Source organism: Triturus cristatus, chromosome 10, assembly GCF_964204655.1.
Source record: "Triturus cristatus chromosome 10, aTriCri1.1, whole genome shotgun sequence".
Lineage (NCBI taxonomy): Eukaryota > Metazoa > Chordata > Amphibia > Caudata > Salamandridae > Triturus > Triturus cristatus.
Window position 1 is genome coordinate 276696632 of NC_140593.1, and position 23097 is coordinate 276719728.

The following is a 23097-nucleotide window of genomic DNA, read 5'->3' on the forward strand; positions in this document are numbered from 1 at the left end:
TAATATTGCAAATGACAATGCCTTTTCATTTTTTTAAAGACATTGCCATTTGCAATGCCAGTAGCTCCAAAACTCACAGTTCTGAGACCTATTGCATTGTAAATGCTTCTTCAATTACCTGTAAAAATATATAAAGTGCCTCACATTGAGAAACACTGCCACCTACTGTTCAAATGCGTGGTAAAGTTTTGACTTGTAAAGACTTGCGTGCCAATAGTCTTTACAGTTTAAAAAATGCAGGGTAAATGTTATGCGAGGTAAGAACTTCAGAGTAAAGGCTGTTTCCCATACACAACATTCTCTCCTACATTGATTACACGCAACTCATAATGTCCCTCTCAGACATGACTAACCCTGGGCATAGTTTGCGAAGTAGCACTACGCGAAGCTACGCAAAGTGCAGTTCGCACTACGCGAAGCACTTCGCGAACTGCGTAGTACCTTGTTCGCACTGTGCAAGATGTTGTTTTCAATGATTGCACAGTGCGGACAAGCAATCGGCACTGTGCAATCATTGAAAACGGCATCTTGCACCGTGCGAGCTGTAGTTTTCTGCCGCTCGAGTAGATTTTTACTCGAGCAGCAGCTTTCTCAACGCGAACTGGTAATTTCTCATTGCGAGCGGTCGCGAGCATACGCGACCACTCGCAATGAGAAATCTGACCTTCTCGCGTTGAGAATCTCGCCGGGAGGTTTATTTTCCACGCTCGCGATCGCCAACTTGATGTTGCTGATCGCGAACGAGGAAAAAGTCTCGCAGGGATGTCATTTTGCATGCTCGCTTGTCGCTCGCTTATCGCCAACTTGCCGTTGAGGACCGCGAGCAAGCAAAAAATGACTGCAGCACTACGCTACGCGTGTTTGCACTGTGCTACGTGCAATTCGCGTAGTGCGAAGTAGCGCAAACTTCGCAAACTACGCGAGCGTAGCGTAGTGCTTTGCCCAGGCTTAGACAAGACCCCCCCCCCAACACAAGAAATAAATTCACCACCCACATGACCGAAGTTGCTAACTGAATGAAAGCCAGCTGTCTCCAGCTCAACACCGACAAGACAGAAGTAGTGATCTTCAGCAAGAACACCTAACCATGGGACTCCAACTGCTGGCTGGCCGAGCTCTGATCCACACCTAGCACCCATGCCAGTAACCTCGGAACAATCATCGACAGCAAACTGGACATGACCGCACAAGTCCGCTCCATCACTGCATTCTGCTTTCACACCCTGAAGATGCTGTAGAAGATCTTCAAATGGTTTCCAAGCAACACTAAAAAAACTGTCCCTTACAACATCCTCTACGCCGGGTTTACTAAGCACCTCACTAGAAGACTACAAGTAATCCAGAACTTGGCAGATAGCCTCCTCCTCAACCTCCCACACACAGCTCGCTTCACACCACTCTTCAGGAAGCTACTCTGTCTCCCGATACACTTATGTACTCATTTAAGATTCCTCACACAGACTTTGGAGGCACTTCACAACATGTGCCCCACCTACTTTAACAGTCATATCTCCTTCCACAAACCACCCAAACATTTCCGCTCCATTAGACTCCTTCTCCTACACATCCACGCATACACAGAACCAGATCATGCGGAGGGGCATTCTCTTACATCGCAACTAAAGCGTGAAACGGCCTCCTTCTCCACATTAGAGCATCCTCCTCTCTTTTTGCATTCAGCAAGAAGCTGAAGACCCAGCTTTTAACCAACCTTCCATAGGCAGATCCAGGCACACTCTTGCTCAGCACCAGAATACCTTTGCAGGTGATAGTGTGCTTTACAAATCTAACAGAACAGGCCTAGGCCTATGCTTGAAAATGAGGGGGTCCGGGGCCTCTTCTGTGACTCAGAGGGACACATCCTCATTCTAGGCAGTGCGCAACTGTCCTTGCCCTAGGTACATCAAGTAAAGCGGTGAAAGCAGTAATACATGTTTTGTGAATTTAAACTGTGCCCATACCATTTTCCTCTGTATCAGTGAATGCATGGTTTCCTGATCCCTCTCATGTGAAGTTCAGCTTTATTGTGAAATAGACCTATACAATTAAGTGTGTGTCACAAAGGGGAGATATTTTGTTTGTCTTTGACTCCAAAAACCCTGTCCCCTTGCGCCCAACTCTCCTCAGGCGGTCAAGCCCCTGTGAGAAGCCAACAGCCATAGACCACCCTCCCACGCCCCCTCAACATTCTTCCTTGTGGGACTTCTTCAGAAGCACAGTGATCAGCGCAGCGCAAGGGCGCCATGCTGGCTCCTGCGTGACCATGATGGCTCTGAAAGTATGTTAAAAAAATTGGCCCCTTGGCCCATAAAGGCTAGAGAGTCCATACTCTGACTTCTGTGTTTTTTAATTTTTATTATTTATTTAATTTTGTCGCAGCCATTACAGGGCTCTGGGATTTGGCCCCCCGAGTCCTTTAATAGCAGCCGCAACTATTTTCCTCATGTTTTAGACAGCCAATAACTTTGCTTGGTCCGTTATCACTCTGTATGAAAGCCTGCAGGGAATGACTTTGTTATGTGGATTCTCTCAGATTACTGTAGCAGGCAAGGCTTTTGGTGTTGGTTACTCCCTGTTACACCCTGGGTTTGTTGGGAAATGCTGTCCAGAATTCTCTTGCAATGTTACTCAATTTAGCAAGTTGAAGAAATTGGCCTCGTCCTACCCCAAAGGTCTCTCATTCTTCCTCAAATGTGATAAAGGAGTCTGCTGGGCATAAATCTTTCAGAGAGAGACAACCGCCCTCTTGCCACTGCCCTGTTAACATGTCCCGGGCTATGTGTATGGTTTGATCCACTCCAAAGGCAGTGCTTTAGAAAACGGTGGTCTCTGCATCACTTTGGCGACTGCCGTACCCCATGCTGTAGTTACTCGTTGAACTATAGCTGGTAATTTCATGGTTTGATTCTGGCCTTGTATTAAATAATAGTGTAGCTTATCAGTATCAGTCAAACTGCTCAGCACAAGTTTTCTTCCAGTTCTCCCCCTCCTCGCAACACTGAGCTTCATGATGGAGTTGACCGGCTATATTATGTAGCTCCATATCCGGTAGTCCTAGACCTCCCTTTGTCTTACCCCATTTGATGTGAACCAACTGTACTCTGCTACCTTTGCTCACCCATACCAGGGAAATCCATAGTTTATCCAGTTCTCTGAATGTTGCCCGAGGGATTTTGTTAATAGAATGCTGGAGAGTGTAGAGGCATCTGGGGAGGATGGCCAAGGTTGCCAATGCCACTTTCCCGATTACTGATATTGGAAGCCTATTCCAAAATGTAATAGAGTTCTCTAGCCCTGTAAGTACCCTACAAATGTTGTTTGTATGCTGGCGTTCATCTGAGTGCGCATTGTGTATGCCCAGATACCGAAATTAGTCAGTTTCCCAGGTCAGTCTGACCTCTTGCAGCTTCGCTGGAAGTAGCCAAGCATATGCTGCCAGTGGGAATGGTACTGTGCTTGTTAGGTTCCAACCCGTACACGCTCCCAAACATTTGCAGGTTGTGGAGCAGCTTTGGGATGGCCTCTCTCTAAGACTGTTAAGGTACACCAAGGTATCGTCATTGTACATGGACACTAAATACGCTGTGTTGCCTATCACTATACCCCAGCCCTTCATATGTTCCTGGAGTCATAAAGCCAAAGGTTCCATCGCTAGTGCAACAGCAGTTGGGAAAGCAGGCAGCCCAGCCAAGTACCTCACGCTATAGGCCACTGTTCTGAACTATATGCCCCCTTCTTGACTCTGGCCACCGGAGCTGTATATAGTAATTAGATCCAATCCCGGAATCTAGAACCAAACCCCATGGGCTTCAGCACTGCACACATATAAGACTATTCCAGTATGTCAAAAGCCTTTTCTAAGTTCAAAGCCACCTAGGCTGCCTCTAGGTTGGTCTCTGCCACCACGTCCATGACGAGGTGGAGCTACTCAATTTCATTTCTATACTCCAGCCTGGTATAAATCGGCACTGATCCGAGTGCACCAGGGAAGTAATCACTGGAAGGAGCCTGTTCTCTAATGGCTTAGCCACCAGTTTCACATCCATATTTATCATCAAAGGGGGACTATAAGCCCCCAATTCCACCGGATCCCTATCCGGTTTCAGAAGCAGCAGAACCAGGGCCTCCTGCATGAAATCTTAGTTGTAAGTATTCCCCATTTTCTGTCCCTTTCCCCATCCCTTCCACAGCTACTACTGAAACGTTGGCATATGCAAGCAGAGATTGCTGCATCTCCGCACAGAAAAGATAGGAGAGGTGGATGCGTAGACTTTCACATGTAGGTTTGTGAACAACAATTAGTAGTACATGAGTAGCACTGTTGTAGTGCTACTAAATGTACTACAAAATGCAGTTTGTGAATAGGCACTTAAACCTACACATGTTTCAGCACATTCTTCCAGTGTTCCTCCTCGCTACTCCAGTGTTTTTCTCATATTTATTTCTTTATAATATTTTTATTGAAACAATAACACGCCATCTGTATTTACAGGATACATAATGCAAAATAGACCGACAGGTTACCCACAAATCAGATATGTCATGATCATTAGCTAATAATAATTAAGTTACCAGCTCTCTTCCCCCCCCCACCTCAGCTCCCCCTCCCCCAATAAAAGTGATTTGTGCTCCCGATCATGTACAGTCAACCGGTCACATATCGTACCCTGATAGCTATTCCATTTCTCCCAGACTTTTGTCCATTTTCGTGCGAATCCCCTACTCTCATAAATCGTTTGTTCCGCTTACACACACCAATCCAGGTCAGTCCTCCAATCCCCAAACGTTGGGACCTCCACTGCTCTCCATTTCTTCTCCTATTTCTTTCTTAAACGAATATTAAAATATTTAAAGTATACTGGGATGATTGTCCTTTGTATCTCTTAAGCTCAACTGATTCTGTAAATTACATTTTGAGAAGCATTCGGTTTGTGCGCTTAAGGCACTTTTTCAATTTGAAACATGTACCCTTTGCTGTTGTGTGGTTGAGCAAGTGCATAAAAGCTCTTGGATGTTGGTCATTACTGTGCAGTTATGCTCTTAAGTATGCATTCTGTTTTGCAAAGATCCCCCACCATGTTCTTCAGCTACATCCTCTGGCACTATGTAGAGCTGCTTCTCAATAAAGTGCTTCGTCCAGTTACCCTGTTCCTCCTGTATAGGTACGCTGTGCAGGCTGGGTCTATTGCACAGACCTGGCCTCCTGTGATCTCTGCCTCACTACACTGGAGTGCTCCTAATTTGCATTGTTTGAATGTGGAAATGGCCTCTGGTTTCTGTGGTCTGTCACTCCATGTATTGCTTAATTTGCCAACTGCTAAGTGTGATTTGCAATGTGATTTGTTTTTGTGCGACTTGCAAATTGTTTGCAGCAAGCCTATTTGCGTACAAATTTTCAGTTGCTTGTTAGTAATCCCCCCCCCCCCCCCCTCCAAAAATAATTATCATCTTTCTGAATCGCTTTTTCAGTTTGCACATCTGGCCCAATGAGAGGTCTTACATTGGCCATACAATTTAATGCACTCTGTCAAGAATGCAGTATAAACAGATACCCGAACTGAAGACTTAACACTAGTGCATTTTCTGAGTAACTGTATGATTGCTTCAAATTGAAGGCATTGTTTACCTTTTGGATAGTTTAATGTTGTTTAACATTTTCAGATATTTTTGGAGCAGAAGAAAATGTTGAAGACTGGACTCAACATTGCTCAGTTTAAAACTCATGTTCCCCTTATCGAAGAAGAAACAATAGAATACTTCAAACGGTGGGGCGACAGCGGAGAGAAAAGTAAGCTTATATAATATATAAAAATGTAATTGCCATTGAGGTGTCTGCAAGTTTTTTGGAAAACCTATTTATGTTTTTTGAGTTATTCCTTTCAATTCAATAAAGCAAAAAAGTGATGCGAAAATCCAGCCAGGTGACCACTGTGAAATGGGAAAAATATCCACTTTATTACAGTAAGTCACAGGCCTATTCACTTGTTTTTCTCCTCCTAGACCTGTTTGAAGCTCTTTCAGAACTAATCATCTTAACAGCAAGCCGATGTTTGCACGGAAAGGAAATCCGAAAGCGGCTTAATGAGAAGGTGGCCCAACTCTATGCTGATCTAGATGGAGGGTTTTCTCATGCAGCTTGGCTCCTGCCAGGTTGGCTTCCTTTGCCCAGCTTCAGGTAACGTGAGATTTGGCTATACTGGAATTGTAAAATTGACTGAGCAGATTTTGCTGCACAGCATTTGTTTCTCACCTTGCAAGAGAAGAGTTCATGCTGATGAAACGTTTGGGGCTGGAGGGACAGATCTGTTTTAAAAAGCCTGCTCCATCATTAAAACCTGATTAATTCAACACTACACTTGATATGTTACTGCCAAAACAGGGGACAGATGTAAATGTTTCGGCCCAGTTTGAAAGATTGAACATATATAATGTTCTTCAGTTCTGAGTGTTAATCATCGGGCATTCATAGGTTTTATATGAACCAGGAATCCTTTTTCTTTTATACCCAACATAGGGCAGAATGCAGAACTAAAAGTTTAGATGCCAGTAATAAGAGTATTTAGTATATGGGAATATATGGGGGGAAGTCCCTTGAGTGATGACTGTGGGCCTAGTCTCACACTCTCAACACCTGAATCAACCCCATTGTGTGATTAAATAATTCTTCTGAACACCGTTCTTCTCTTTGTGGACTTCAGCTGGACTCTTTCCTTTGACTTCAAGAATGCCTCTTATCAGTTATACAATTGACCATCAAGTGAATATGTCCCTCATTGTTACTCTGCTAGGATAGGTGAGTAAGATTCCACCTCTACATCAGAAAACAAACTCCTATGCTATTGCTCGTCGCTAAGCATAGAATTGCGATGGCATGGATGTGTGGTCTCCCACGTATGGTCCAAAAATGATGAGGCCTGTTGTGATGACATTGGAGAGGCATACTCCTGTAACCTACCTAATTAAAAACAGACCAAAAGACTTATAGGGTCCCTTGAGGTCAGTCATATAAAGCTATTCGACCCATAACTACTAGTGAGATTTCAAACTCTCAACATAACATTATCCAGACCACAACAATACTGAAGACGATTAAAGCATACATAGCTAATCTGTAAATGTAAAATGATAGTTAAATACTTTGCATGCTACCAATTGCATTTTATGTAAATAGGCAGCAAAGTCACAATACAGTAGCACTTAATTTTACTGTGCTACAAGTATATTCTAAATGCTTAATTGTTATCCCCATGTATACAACTTTTCTGGATATGTTACAGATTTACTGTTGTGTGTTAGCTGACATAAAGTATTATTTTTTAAAATAAGAATGGTCTGTATCAATTTCAACAGCGTTGGGTAATGCTTTCTACGTTTGAGTGCAGCAGTCTACTTCCTCATTACCTTTTAGCAAGACCATGGGAGATTGTTGTGTGTCACAACCAATGGCCTCCTTTCCTCTTATTTAATTTACATAGCGCTGTATGGTAAACATGAGCTGGTGTCTCGCTCTGTCACAGAATGGGTAAGAGTAAGTGGCCAGAATCTTTGCCTTTAAATAATTAATTTAGCTTTATCTGCATTTGCCACCTAAATCCATATCTAACATAGAGGGTGGGAACCCTGGATAAATATACTTATTTCCAACCAGGAAAACCTAAATAAATGCATGAATAGCTCCTATACCTTATGCCTCTGAGCATCTTCATAGTACTTTCTTTTTTCCTGCAAATAAATTTCCATATTGCAACTTCCATGAAATCTCATTAGTAGACAAATTATACAAGACATCCTTTGTGCTTTCATGTTCCCTAGAGTTCCTGACGTGACTAACATTATTGACCCTGAAGAGCAAAGTAAAAGTGCACTGGTAGAAGTTTTCTCATGGCTAGTAATTTGTGTCTGATTTTACAGGGAATAGATAATCCTATTTTATTGTCATCTCTCCTTGTTCAGCTGTATGCTTAGTGTAGTATTGGGACTTCTGAGTCTCGGCGTCCTGTAGCATTTATTCAATAAAATCTAATAATGCATGTGTTCAGTAATTTATTTATGAATGTAGTTCACATATATATTGGATGTTCAGGATCCTTTAAAGGCAGTATGCCCCATTTCACCTGCCCGTTCCTGTTTTTTAAATTGATTTTGCTCTAGAAGTCTCTGCCGTCAACTGTTCCAGTTGACGGCAACACTACTGAGGAAGTCCACTTAGCTTTCCTACATGCACAAACCTGTAAAGATATCTTTGAAGGCATTACCTTCAACTGGTGCATTGATGCGTGGTGAAAATGAAACCCTATTTCAAGGTCTAGGATCATCCAGGTCTGTGAGATGCACTGTCACAATTAATTGACACTGCAGTTAATTTCCTTGAAACAGACTTTGCGACCACATTTTATGTATTCTTTGAGTCAGTTTGCTAGTGACTCTAGATTAAGGAGGACGTGGGTTAGCCTTTCTGCCTTTCACACACAATCATTGTCATCCTAACAGTACTTTTTTCTTACCGTCCACATTACAAGGTCTACTGTGATAAATATAGTGCCAAGCATGGAATCCTCGCGCTTATGCACACTATGCAAGAATACATCTACCTCTCACTTGGGCTCCAGTAATTCTAAATGTTCTAATAGTCTCAGGGCTAATACTGCTGATCATGCAATTATTGAATCAACACAACTGGACTAGAATAACATACCTGAAAAATATGAAATGTGCTGATCCTGTTGTCTCTCTAGACAATCACAGCCTACCTAGGTACACCTTAATACTATTTGAAAATGTCAAGCCTGCTGGATGAAGAGAGCGGTCATTGCAAAATGCCGGAGGCTCCGACTCTACTTGCTGATTTTGATTCTGAATAACGATTAGAGATCTTCCTTCCTCAGAATGTGTGTGGTAGGTGGAGTAAAAAAACACAAGATAGGAGAGACAAGGGATTAAGCTTTCTCTGACTCCCTCACTAGTACTTAATCTCACACGACAGAGAAACAATCAAAAACATAAATAACTGAGATGGACGCTACGGGTGGGAAAATCAACGGATGTCTTAATACTGCCCTCACACACTTGGTAGTGTCATGCTTCATCATTGGGCCGCATCAAACACCCAGGTGCAGACCAACACCTTGGATGGAGCGCAATTTTTTTAGTATATATGATGAAGAAAAGTGGTGAGGGTAAAGTTTAGTGAAGAAGACAGACAAAAATTCAACACTAAAGTGTAGCTCTAAACAAAACAGGAAAACAAATTTTCTCCTGGAAGAAGGGACCAAGAGAAGTGCAGAAATAGATATAAAACTGTCTCGAGGTAAACCCACAAATTTTATTCTTGTCAACCTCTGGCAGGATTAAAATCAACAAGATGAGGTATTTTGGGAAGGTAACGACCCTTCAATCCCCACTGCAAAAACCACTCTTTAACTGTAAGAAAAGCAAACAAAATCTCAAAACCTCCTCCATAGACCGCAGTTTTACACAACTGTGCTATAACATGTTTGAAAATAAAGCTGCAAACTGCAGGAGAAAAACCAAATTGATGTAGACAGATGGAGATTTTCTTTCCATTTGTAGCACTAGGTTTTCAGGGATAATATCTGATCTGACCCACACCTGGCTTCCAATGTAAACTACTTTCTCGATAGAGCTTAGTTGTGAACAGGTACAATATATATTCAGTTTGGTCTAATATCCATGCAACATATCAATGATTGTGAATATTCCTTCTTAAGATTTGTGCTTTAGTTTATTACATTTGCAACCACTCTTTCATACCCCCCTGTTTTGCTCTCCTTTCCTCCGCCGTTGACATTAGGTAACAGTGGCAAATACACTGACAGAAGAAGTCTGTAAAAAATACAATTCCGTACAAAAGCACTATCAAACTTCCCATAAGCATTTGTTTTAGATTCCAAGATTCTGTGGAAGGCTTTATGTATCCATAAACCCGAAGCCACAAAGTATGTCAGTCTGTACCTCCTCCTGGAGCTAAAAGGACACCTCTTCTTCCATGCCCTTCCTTTCCTACTCCTGATAGCACTAGGTTATATTCTCAACTCAGGGCGATGGTAGGATGGAGCCCATATCTCCTACCCACTTCAATATAATCTGTCTCATCTCTAAGAACTTGAAAGGCTGACCAAGAGGGCACAGGACAGGGGAGAACTTGTCTTTATTTTTTTATAGCAGATCCACTTTGACACGGTTAAAAGGCATGCATTCAATTGTACGGCAAGATTTTGTAGTGCTCAATTAAGTCAGTCTGGTGATATCCATTTTAAGTTTTTATTCCAGCTCCAACACCTGCTTATAGGCCTTTGCAATGCTGAAACTAGCTTCAACTCGAAGAATAGGAATAAGTTCGAGGCAATAAATGAATATGTTTTTCATGTGACTTTAGGTTTTATAGCTGCTTTGACATATATCTCCTCATCTGTAGCCCAAATATCTTTCAGGCTTGGAAAAGAACCGCATTCGGGATGTGAACCATGCTCTAATGTTCCAGATTGCACTAATATGTCAACAAACCTATTTCTGTCTAATACCTCTTTCTTGCCATCAGCCACTATGGAGCCATGCTCCAACACTTGATGACAAACTGGCTGCTGAACCTTTTTTTTTTATTTTTTTTTTTTTAAATAAATGGATCTACTTCTCCCATCAGGAGTACCTTACCATGTCCTATTTCAGATTTCAGAGTAATGAAAAGGTCCCCTTTTCTCCATTATTTTAGATTTTAATCTCTACAATACCACATTGCATGAAGTATTCCAGCTTCATGCATAGCTATTAGATCTGTACATTTTGTATGCATTGCAAAATTAGGTAACTGCAAATATACTTATATAAATGTTCTATTTTTGTTTTCTGTAAATCAGAAAAAGAGACAGGGCGCATAGAGAGATCAAAAATATCTTCTATGAGGTTATCCGGGAGCGGAAGCAGTCTGGAAAAAGGGAAGATGACATGCTGCAGACTTTGCTTGATGCCTCTTACAAGTAAGTGATAAAGAGTCTTTTTAGAATCTGGATGATTACACAGTGGTTGCGAGAAATTAATATTGTGATTGAGGAACAGTATTCTGAAACTAATAACTAAAAACGGGCTGTTTGAGCGTTCATATCACTTTAAGGAAACAAGTGAATTGAGAGTTGCTATTAATTATAGGTATAGAATTTTTAAAAGCAAAACATTTATTGAGATATAATAGAGTAAGCTTGGCCTATTTGACCCCGGTGAAAATCAGGCGATATTTTGGTACGACTTCGGCGGAATGCCCCAGGTGCCCGGCCCAGGAGGCGGACCTCCTCCATATGCTGTGGGCCTGCCCGGGATTGTCATCCTATTGGGAGGAAGTGGGGAAGACCCTGGACGAGACGACGGGGAGATCTTTATCGCTTGACGCGGCGGTGGGTCTCCTGCACTGGTTCCCTCATACCCCCAAAAATAAAATTTCTAGCAAGTTCATTGATCTGGGGCTACTCCTTGCTAAACGGGAGGTGACCAGGAACTGGAAGGCACGAGCTGGTCCAACGGGAAGCCGGTGGCGCAGCGAATTTTTGAAGTGGGCGGCGGGGGAGAGCACGCTCAGATACCAGCTAGCTTGGAGGCAGCGTAATGAGAAGGCACAGGAGGCAGCGCTGGAATGGGAGATGTTGGTGCAGGCCCTTAGGGATTATGGCGCCCCCAGCGACTCTGAGCTTGAGGAAGAGGCTCGCCCTGAGTCCCGATAGACGATTGCACTTTTCAGATCTATTGCTTTCCCCGTGGGTCCTTTTGGAGATCCTGTGGCGGTTGGTGCCGCGCGCTGATGGCGGGGGGAGGGGGAGGGTTTACCTGGGGTTGGGGTGTTTTAAGAGTGGGGTGTTATTTTGGGTTTATGGGTTTGTTTGGAAAAGCAGATGACGGACAGCGGGTTCTCCGGGCCAGCTTCGACATCCTCCTGAGCCCCCATTGAATTTCGCCGCCCGACCCTAGGGTTGTGGGCTGAATGGCTGTGTAAGTAACTTACGGTGGGGGAACGGAGGGTTGCGTCTCATTGATCGGGCTTGATATATAATGTTGGCCGGTTATGTAACGATTTACGGATTCCTGCAATAAAAATATTTTTTAAAAAAAATAAAAAAAAATAATAGAGTAAGCTTGTAAAGGGCAGTCTCTGCCCTTGTCTTGACCTCCTGGTGATCAATCTTAATGCATTTTCTGATTTGTTCATGGTCGGCATTTTAGAAAACTCTGCTGGTTTAGAGTTCCACAAGGCGTCTATAATTTCTTAGCCTTAAGAAGGAATTTTGTTTTAATTTAATTTTAATCTAATGATTAGTCTTCCTGGTTTGCACGACACAAGGCAAAGTAGGCAGGGTGAGTATATTATTTATATTTATTTTTTTAACACTTTTTATTGATTTTACAGTTTTCAGTGAAAAAGCAGCACAATGAGCGCAGCACCAATGCAAAAAATCGACATACATTCCATTATTACAAGAAGGCAGAAAAGACATCACATTGTATTTCACAGCTGATCTATTGACCACCCGGCCGCAGGGCAGGATCCGATCCTCCCGTTCACGCATTTATATTTTCCACCACACACAGATCCATGACCCCACCACCTGCCCATGACCTCTCAGTGCATGGCTCTCACTGTATCCCTCTATTTGGCCATTTTTCCAGTTCTTAAGTGTTTCTGGGGGCAGCCCTGTGACAAAAAAATTGGACGTTCTATTCCCATGCAATGATTCATACCCTTGGCCCTGGTGTCCACAAATGGGGCCTCTTTTGCCTTCCAGACCCTAGTGTAATTCCTCTTCACGACCATGAGTCCCAGACAGAGAAGTGCCCTCTGACAGTGAGTGTCCCCCCAGATTGTCTGTGATATGCAGAAGTATGAGTATAGGGGATATTCCAGCCTATCACCCATCAAGGTGGCCCCGCACCCCTCCCCCACTACCCTAAGTGGGCCAGCCCCGTGGCAGTGCTTGAACGTTTGAGGTAAATCCCCCCTTGGGTCATCGCACCACAGACCGCTCCCTGTGGGGACCAGGCCCATGCAGAAGAGCCTGGCCCTCGTCAGATGCACTCTATGAAGTATCTTAAGTTGGGTCAATCAAAACTGAGCAGCTATCACTGCCTCCCTGGGTGCCTATAAGAGGGAGGAGGGCTTGATGAAGCTGCAAATGTCTAAAGAACTGCGACTGCGTATGGTGCGTATGGTGCATGTCATATATTTTCTTTCACGGCCTGAAAGGGCTTGTCAGTGCCCCCCCCACCCCCCGCAACACATCTCCCAGTGTTGAGATGCCTATAATGTCTCAAGCAACAAATCCCCTCCGGGCCACCACCTGCAGAAGTCTGGTGCCTTGCCACAACCTTCGGAAGTCTGGTGTCCTGTCACAATGTGGTTTTCAAAGTGAGACGATCAGCCCATCCAATAGTCTTCATAGCTCCATCCCATATCGCCAGCATAACGCGAGTGGCAGGAGGGAATGTTGCAGTGGCTCCCGCTCCCCCCCATCCCCATAATGCAGGTGGGTAAGGGCACGCCCGCCCAACATACAACCTTCCCCCGCAAACGCAGGGTCACAAAATCTCCCAAAACACTGGTAGAGCAGACGCGTGAGGGCACCCATTTTAAAAATTGCAGAACGACCCTGAAATGAGAGAGGTAGAGTGGACCAGAATTTCACATCCCATCCAAGGTCAACCTACAGAAGCGCCACATTCCGTTCAAAAGAGCTTGTTGTGTCACCAGTAATAAAACTAGGTATTTAAAGAATCGGTAACTGGTTGGAGTGGACGAGGCATGTAATTACCCTCGCAAGATGAGTGCCCAGCATCATAGCCCATATTTTAACTTCTGGGTTTATGGACGAGATTGGTCGGTAATGCCTGCAATGTGTGCCCTCCATGTCCGGCTTCTGGATCAACTCAATCTCTGCCGTCCACAGATCTGGGGGCAACTTGCCCCCTCTCGCAGCCTACAGAAAAGCCTCTAATAGTAATCGGTCTGTGGTCCCACCTGGCGCCAAAACTGGACCGGGAAACCATTGGGGCACGCGCTGAGCCAGGGCCATGCACAGCTCATCAAAAGTAAGTCTGCCTCCAATGAATCTTGCTCCTCAGGGGTTTGGCGCGGTATTGGTAGGTCCAAGACAAATTGGGGTAGATCGGCACGGGGTCAATGGGTCTGCACCATACAGTTGTCGGTAATACGCTGCAAACGCACTTGCTCCTCATCATCTGTCATCAGAAAAGCTATCGGGCTCCAAACTCCCTGGGGGATGCACAGCCAGTACAACGTCTTGCTAGCTTTATCGCCCCACTGTTAGACCCTGCCTGCTGCGGGTGGCCATCCACACCGCTCTCGCCTCCTGTGTAAGCTCCTGGCAAAGTTTGGTTATGTAATGAGTACCTCTGGAGGGGTTCCTGCTGTGATGGTGCATACTGACTAACTTAATCTGGTATACTAATGAATTGGCCCCTCACTGTGGCTTTCGGAGCCTCCCACAATGTAATGTGGGAAGATACAAAACCCTGTGGCCCTCTCTGCCCTGCATGAAAAAGTAGTCCAGTCGGGAGAGCGAGCGATGTGCCCCTGAGTAGAAGGTGAAGCACCTCTCCCCGGGATGGTGCACCCTCCACACGTCTATCGGATTACAGTTACATGAAAGGTCACAAGGGGAGTGAGTCCATGCCCCATACCTTCAGAAGTAAATGAACAGTCAAGGCCCGCTTGTCACAGCAACTGTGCGCTCAGGACCCAATGACTAGACCTTACACCCCTGCTTTTCCGCAAGGCTGTACTCTATTCTCATGTTGGGCCTCCAACATCTCTACAGACCTCCCTCCCTCTCTAGGGGATAGAATCAACTTCTGGGCGTGGTGGTGGTCCCTTTCACCCACTCCCATACCGCCTCAGGAGAGTCAAAGAAAAGGCTTTTTTTTATATAAAGGACCTTTAGGTGGGCTGGGAACAAGAGCATATATTTGAATCCCATTGCATTCAATTTCTGCTTAGCTTCCTGAAAGCACCGCCACTGCTGTTGCACCTTCAAGGAGTAGTCTGGAAAAACCATCACCGGAGAGGATTGAAAATTCAACTGGACAGCCCTGTGTGCTGCCCTACGGACTGCATCCCTGTCGGTGTAGGTAAATATGCACACAATAAATGGTCTGGGACGTACGCCAACCGGGGATTTGTCAGTCAATGCAGTATAAGCCCTTTCTACGAAGAAGCAGCTCGAGACCTCATACTTGGGCACCCAGCTGGTCAATGAGGCTCACATGAACTTCATCGGCCTGAGCCTTCTTCCCCACCATGCAGAGATTGTTCCTGCAGGACCTACCCTCCGAATCCTCAGCTCTTGCCTCCAGCTGACTCGTCAGGCGTTGCAGGGTTGCAAGCAGTCTCCTTGCGATATGAGGGTGTCCTCTTCCTCCGACACCCTGCTCCTTCCATCTCCGTCACCCTTTGCGTGGGATTGCGTAAGTCTTGGCGGATCAATGCCTAAAGGTCTACCTTTTAGTTCTTCCATCCTGCCCTCCATAGAGGCCTTGAGGTCCTGAATGGCACTCAGGATAGGCGAGGTCTGGGCATCCCCTGACTCAGGAGTCTTCCGCCCCCCCCACCCCCTGCTTCTGTCCCCCCTGCGGGAGCTTGCTGTTTGATTTACTTTCCCATCTTCTGTTGGGAGGCCGCAGGGATCAGCTTGTCTTTCTTTTGCCATACTGGTGGAGTCCAAAGGAGGCATCTCCAAGATCCCAAAGCTGCAGGGGCAGAATCTCTCCACTCAGGGGCGAGTAGCACGCCACCCCTCCCCCCCACCCCCCGCACCTCCCTCCTCCTCCTCTCCCCAATAGCAGTCATGGTCGTACCTTAAAAGCTGGCCGCCAGAGCCCCATCAGCGTTCTCTTGCCCTTGTTCAGGAAGCTAACCTCCGGGGTATTTGTAACTGTCCTGAGGGACCGAGGAGAACGCCATGCGGTCGACCTGTCCCCCTCCATCTGTAGGCTCAGAGTCGATCCGGATAAGGCCCAATCCTATAACTTCTCCAGTGCCCCTCAGAAGCCACCACCTCGAAATGACCAGAGAGGGGGCACCAAGAGGGGCGACTCGAGCGTGAGCCGAGGCCAGTTGTATGCCCTCAGGCAGGCTCTATGCCCAGTTAGCCACCACCACCACCACCACCTTGCACAAGGCTATATCGGGCCGCACGGGTGGATGGGGCAGGCTCTGTCCCCCTAAGTCTCGGGCAGCAGTGTACGTTGGAGGCCTGTCCAACCTACACAACATCACAACATCAGCCTTCCATGGGGCCTGTCCAGTCTCCTTTTGGCCTGCAGGGCTGTGCCTCAGTTCGCTGCCAGGATGAATTTGGACTGAGCAATGGCCCCAAGATCACCGTGGGCAGTCCTGCCCCTCCTTTCCCTTCCCTTCCCCCCCCCCTCCCCGTTCCCCGTTCCCCCTCCCCCACCCCCCGGCGGCGTCCAACTGTAGAGTGGCTGCCCCAACTGACTCCTCTCCACCTCGATGCCAGGGGGCCCCCTGACACTCACTGGAAGGGCAGAAGCAGGGGTTCTCGGAGTCCTGCCACTCTCAGGGCCAGGCAGCCACCAATCTCTATCTCGCTTGTCGGCTGCTTCAGCGCAGCAGGGCCCAGTCGAACACCGGCGTCCCCACCAGCGCCCCAGGGTCGACCGCTGCGGTAACTTCAGGGCTCACCGCATCTCAGCAGTGGCATTTCTGGTGCTGCCCTCGCTCCAGATGCCCCACAGTATCTGGCTGCAAGCTCACAGCACCACGCAGCCAGTGGTGTCCCCACACCACATCCGAGTGGCTCCCAGTCACTCCATCCTTTCAGCACTCAGGCCGCCACTGGGCTCCCCCCCCCCGCCCCCCCCCCTCTACTGCAATAGACCTTAGGTTTGGCACTCCTATGGGGGGGGGGCGGTTAAGCACGCTGGAGCAGCATGCTTGTGATAGCACAACAGATCAGCACTGCCTCAAAGCTTGACCCCGGTTGGATGTGAGCGCCATGTTTGCCGGCTAAGCGACTTCCCCGTAAATATTTGATTCAACTACACCAGGCCTGCAGTTTCCCTAAATGAGCTTATAGATTTGCTTGCTTACATTACTACTCATTATCTGGCATGGATTTTGGGGGTAAAACTTTTTTTAGTCTTTTAATTTGTTAGGGACAGCTCTTTTGTTTAGACCGTAATGGCAACAAAAGAGGGAATCCCTACAACTAAGTGGCACTTGTTGTTCAGGAAGGTCTCTGCCACCCTGTTTTCAAATCAACACACATTTTGACAGTAGTTTATAATCCTACTCCCTGCAAGTGTTCATCTTTCTCCACTTACTGTCATCCTGTTTTTTTGGGTGCATGCCACTTTATTCACTGCTAAGCGTTTTACTTTTACACCTCTAAGACAAAAATTACACCCATTACATGATTTCTTTTATTTCAGATATTATGGTAACCGCTAAGAAATTATGGTAACTGCATATTAAAATCATTTAATTCATATCTTTCACCTAATTATGAGACATGCAGGTGGGGAGTTCATAAAGGTCTGAAGCCCTAAAACGCTGAAGGCAAGAAAATAGTGTCAAGTTGAATATATGCCTGAAGTAAAGCTACCATCTTGCTTCCCATAGGATAAGAAGGATTTGAGGTTGAGGGCTTTAGAGGAGATGCCTCACCCCAATGAGATTCTTATATTTCTTGTGAAATTTCTGAAGTGACATTTTTTGACTCTCCTCTTGTTTGGCTTTCACCTACAAGCCTATGTTGCCCACACGAGTTGATTACAAAAGTTCAGGGTAGTCATCAGTCCTGTTCTCCATTTTTCCTACCAGTGCTTCAAGGAAAACAGTCTAAAATTGGAAAAGACAGCTCAATGAGGAAGGAGGGGAATTGCAGTACTACCTTTGAGAGGAAACTTATTGTTTGTGGTGCTTAACACAAGTCATATACATGACTGTTGCTACAATTTGTGGTTGCTCACATGAGACAAAAATAATAGATTTGGTCAAGGTCTTCAAATCACAGTGAACATTAGCAATGTAGAAAACACAATACGTCAAAACTGTGCAACCAGATAAATGATCTCCGCTTCCATGGACTCTACACTTCCTATAACGTGGTGAGCAGGACTAATGCACAATAAACCACCAATTTGTGAAGTGCAAAGGGACAAGAGTCTCAAAGTTTGGACCTTGAATAGACTGATTCACTGACTTCTCTTTGCCCACATCTCATATCTAATACAAATAGATTCCGTAAAGTATGAACTGTACTAACGGATAAAGAGAATATGGTGCATCATACAATTCAGCACTGATGAAGTTGGCAATTTGGTTTCTGAAACCTTTGACTTCAAGCACCTCACTCAAATTTGTTCAGTCTAAAAGAGACTTAGAAATGTTTGCCCATAGTGTGCCATTTATGTTCAAATGGAAAATACTGTGCTATAGGCTCAAATGGAAAATATTGTGCAGGTTTTTATACACACAGGATTATCATTTATGCTATTTTGTTGAGAATATTTAGTATTTTCTCTTGGATATACTCAACACAGATCTTCAGTCCTTGCTCATTGTATTTCCGACCTTTCATAGCAAGCCAAACAAACCTCCTGTCTTCAAAGTACCATTGACTTCATCCAGGTACTGAAATAATTCCACCCAGTTATCATCTGATTTACTCATGGGAGCATAGTGTTGCTATAGCTAAGCTTATGTGAATTACTTTCCAGCCTCCAGAAGTGCCCTTTAATACTTGTTTTATCATGGAAAGTCACTTTACTTTTTCATTAGAGCGTCTGCTAGATGGATTACTGACACCAGTGTGAAGTTAGTTTTTATAAAGATGAAGTAGTTTTTGAGAATTAATTTAGCTTTTTTTGTCAAAGAAGATTAACTTTGTGGGCCCGATTAACAATCATGTGGAGCAAAATTCCCTTTTGGAATTCTACTCTGCCAACTCACAAATGGCCTGTTGTTCAAGCTCCCAGTTTTCCCAGGTGCGGGAACACCAGAACCGATTTTACTCGCTGGAAACTCAGGGCGGTAAGTTGCTTGAGACTTTGACTGAGGTAGTAGCCAAGCCCCTGTCCCTGCCCCACCGCTTTCTGCAACAAAGTTGGGGAGGCATGCAGTTCTCCCCCTGCCAGGGTACGTTTTCCCTTTCCCGCCCCAACCCTTTACTACCCTCCCAGTTCCCGTCCCTCCACCCTTGCTATGCATACAGGATACTGCTCCAATTTCCCACCTTCTCAGAGAATAAAACACTTCGGGCTAGGGAATACCATGCAGAATGTTAATAGGAGACAATACCAGCCAGTAACAGTAATCCGCCAGGAATCGCTTCAGGAAATTCCCCCCTACTCGTAATCTGGACTTCGGTGTGTCAAGATGGTGAATTCTCTTTCAAGCTTCACTCACCTCATGCTGGGTAGTCTTAACACCCCTCTGGCACTCCAATGGATATGAATTATTTTTAGGATATGGTTAAACCATCTGTAAGACAATGTCGTTTTCCATGGCTTAGGAAACTGGTTTTAAAGTGAACACTGTATTCGTTTTAAAGTCTACAACAGAGTGTTCAAATGGTCAGTCTGTTCTCAAAAACATGTTTAGGCAACACCTGTATCCTCAATGCTCCACTTCCCATTATGTTAATTGCATGACATGCTACAGAAAGGGCCATGTTGGAATAGTTGTTTTCCTTTAGTAGTTGGTCCAGTTTCTCTCTTCATTGACTAATCAGGCCTTTCCATGGGTTGACCTAGCCATCTATGTATTGTAATGGTTTAACTAATGCCAGTTGGACCTTATCTGACCACTTTTAATGAGATTCAGTTATATACGTTTCCTGCTCCAAAACAAATATAACATTACACTTGGTTGGTCATTTTATGAACCTTAGACATTCTAAGGTCCTAAACAAAATGTCTTTCCCTAATGACACTGAGAAACTAGAATTATTAAATAAAGTGGTTTGATTCTATTCCCTTATTGAAATGGGCAGCAGATAACATCTAATTAAGTGTTGTAAGTCTTCTAATTTCTTAAAATAACTGAAAACTCTGAAACGGACAAAGAAAAACAGTGATTGGGCTCTGCTTGGGGAACATTTACATGATTCCCAACTCTTCACCTTCACGCTTTAACTGTTCCACCAGGATTAAGCTGAAGCATTCATGATTTTGCTGTGTATTGACTTTAATAATCACCTCTTCTCCACCAAATACTCTACTGCTCTATTTAGATTACACTGTGATGCTCCTTCTCAAATCCCATCCCTCTGGGGACAAGTCTGCATTCAAAACGTTTTCCTGACGGTGTACTCATGGTGCTTCTAGATCATTCCACTTGTTTCCTGATTTAGGGATGGGCATCCTCTGTCAGATGACGAGATTGCTGGAATGCTTATTGGGCTGCTGCTAGCTGGACAACATACCTCCTCCACCACAAGCGCATGGATGGGTTTCTTCATGGCGAGAGACAAATCCCTCCAGGAAAAGTGCCACGCAGAACAGAAAGCTGTCCGTGGGGAAGACCTCCCTGCGTTAACCTATGATCAGGTGTGTAGGATTTCTGCTTTAAAATATGTAAACCACCTCCCCTTGCAAGATAACATATGGATTGAAAAATTCGAATGTGTTAACCCAGAATTTTAATTAGTATCTGTGAGTGAGCTTAAACACTGACCTACATTATTTTTCATCGTCAGCAAGCCTTCCCCTGATTCAAGGAATGTTAGGTAAAACTAGACCAACATGTCCACCCTTCTTCAGGCAAAATTCATTCCAACTAAAATAATGCAGTGACCGTACAACTAAAACCCTGGCCTGAACTGCTTCTAGAGGGGACTAGATGAAGTAATGAAATCCATTTGTTAGGTATATACAGTATTGTCTCTTGTGACTTGCAATACTTTGGAACCAATAGTGGTATCTTTTTGTAGATCCAAAATGTGAAATATTTGAGCACGGTTTACTTTTTAGCAAACCATGGTCTGCGAATACAGGAATTGTATGTACAAAGCAATACTTTTGTTGTTTCTTGTGCACTGTAGGACACATTTTATTGCTTTTGTGAGCACTGGAGTGCAAGTGTCAAACCTATTGGCTTTGACTTCTCGTGTTGTTAATTGGGAGTTATTTTTTCTGTAGTTGAGTTTTACAAGTTAATTATGTATTTTATTGTTTTTCAGGTGCATAATATATTTTGCCTTTCACATGCGTTGATACCTGTCTTTGGTGTGCTGCACCTGCTGCTTGGACTCTAGAATCTATGGATGACAATCTAGTTATTCCGTGCACGTGTGGATGTGCATAGTGTGGGGGGGGGGGGTGGTAGTATAAACAGGGAGGTAGAACAGTTTCCTCGGTGGAACATGTGAGACAGCCAGATTTATTATTTAATGTGTTTTTAGACTGGTCTGTTTGCTTCCTATTTTAATACCAAATCCGTTACTCAGTCTTTGAAAGGATTTTGTTGCTGGAATTCCTTTTTGTTTAAAAGAACCTTCAATTCTGTTTCTAGAATTTGTTTTGGTCGAGTCGCTGCATGGCATTCTCCACTTTTGTGGATCTCGTCCACAGTTTCCTCTGTTGAACTGCACTTTCAATGCTTTGTATTATCCTTTGTAGGTTTTGTAAGTGGTTCGAGCAGCACCAATTTGCCTTGGGTCGGGTTGACCACAGGTGGGTTATGTGTTCCTGCCGCATTGTGTTACTCACCCCAGTAAATGGGAGATCTAAGATTAAATATTTGTTTCACCTATTGATGGCTTGCTTTTATTATTGAGGGCATGTGCCTTATCTAAAGAATTACAGTGCAGTGTCAGTATTTGTTGTTCACTGCCTTTTTCATTTATGTTTGTGTATTTTTGGTTGTACTTGTCACACTGCCTCAAAGTTAGCTTTGAATCCTAATAGTATCATATGAAATATGACTTCTGGTGGAGAAGATACTTTGGGTGCCACAGTGGTTGAAACACGGACAGATTTGTCCGAGTCATTTTTAAGAGCACTCTATTCATTCACTTTTTACCCGCTTCTCTCCTCACTACTTGGTGCCTGGTCCTGTGCTGTCTGATGGATCTGGTAACAAAACTTTTCTGGAGGCTCACGTCTGCTTTTCAATTATGCTTAATATTGAATAAGAAATTACAAATAACAGGCCAAGGTTTGAAGATTGAAAATTAGGCAATATTAACCAGTTGTTCATTTACACACATTATTTAAGAAGAAAGACTAATTGATATTTTCAATCTTGCTTGTAGCTGAAGGATATGAACGTACTCGATCGGTGCTTGAAGGAAACGCTACGGCTTAGACCACCCATAATGACAATGATGAGGATGGCGAGAACTCCACAGGTGAGGGTGTGCTTTTCCATCTTCCTTTCTAGCAAAACAAAAGCAATGGTGCCCAGCCTGCTTAAAGCAGTGGGAACCTTCATGCGTCAATTTGTAAACCTTTTTATGACTACAGCTATCCATTGTCAAACCACTGTGTAAGGCATCATAAAATCAGGACAAATTACCAGAAGGGTCTTAGAAATGACCACCAGTAACTAAATAATTAAGTGAAAAAAGGCAGTGTAGAGTGAAGCTCTAAAGGACCTTTATCAGTTATGTGAGTGACCAATCTTTGCAGTAGGTGTAGCCTGATACTGCTATTAACTAAATTCTCTTTACAATGCAAAGCCAGTAAAGCTGCACACCTTTTACCTACTTTAAATAGGTGCTACCTATATGACCCAGTATCACTGTTCTACTTTCTCATATTGGTTTTCATTCTTCTTTTGTGAGCCTTTATCGACCTCCATTTCCATCTGGATTTCGATTTCCATCTAGTGATGCTCTATGTCGATTTAACACATCCCTATTTAGCAATGTTGCAGGTGCAGCCAGCATCATTTTGCTTATTGTACTGAATGCAATTGTCAGACTTCTAAAATAATCCTTAAATGTGTCCAAACCATAAACACCTTGCAGACCCATGGCTTACAATTCTGTCTCTCTTAACTGCAGAAAACCCACAAAGATATTGTTATATTAAAGAAAGTCCAACTTCAATCAATCA

General features: G+C 44.3%; 1 protein-coding gene across 1 annotated transcript in view; it reads left to right on the forward strand.

Moving 5' to 3' along the window:
- CYP51A1 (cytochrome P450 family 51 subfamily A member 1) overlaps nt 1-23097 on the forward strand; it is an 86473-nt gene that overhangs the window by 16578 nt on the left and 46798 nt on the right. Inside the window, exons 4-8 of the mRNA XM_085631091.1 lie at nt 5662-5788; nt 6001-6175; nt 10875-10994; nt 20391-20586; nt 22293-22388. Coding sequence (XP_085487217.1) covers nt 5662-5788; nt 6001-6175; nt 10875-10994; nt 20391-20586; nt 22293-22388 — 714 coding nt within the window. The remainder of the gene's footprint in view (nt 1-5661; nt 5789-6000; nt 6176-10874; nt 10995-20390; nt 20587-22292; nt 22389-23097) is intronic.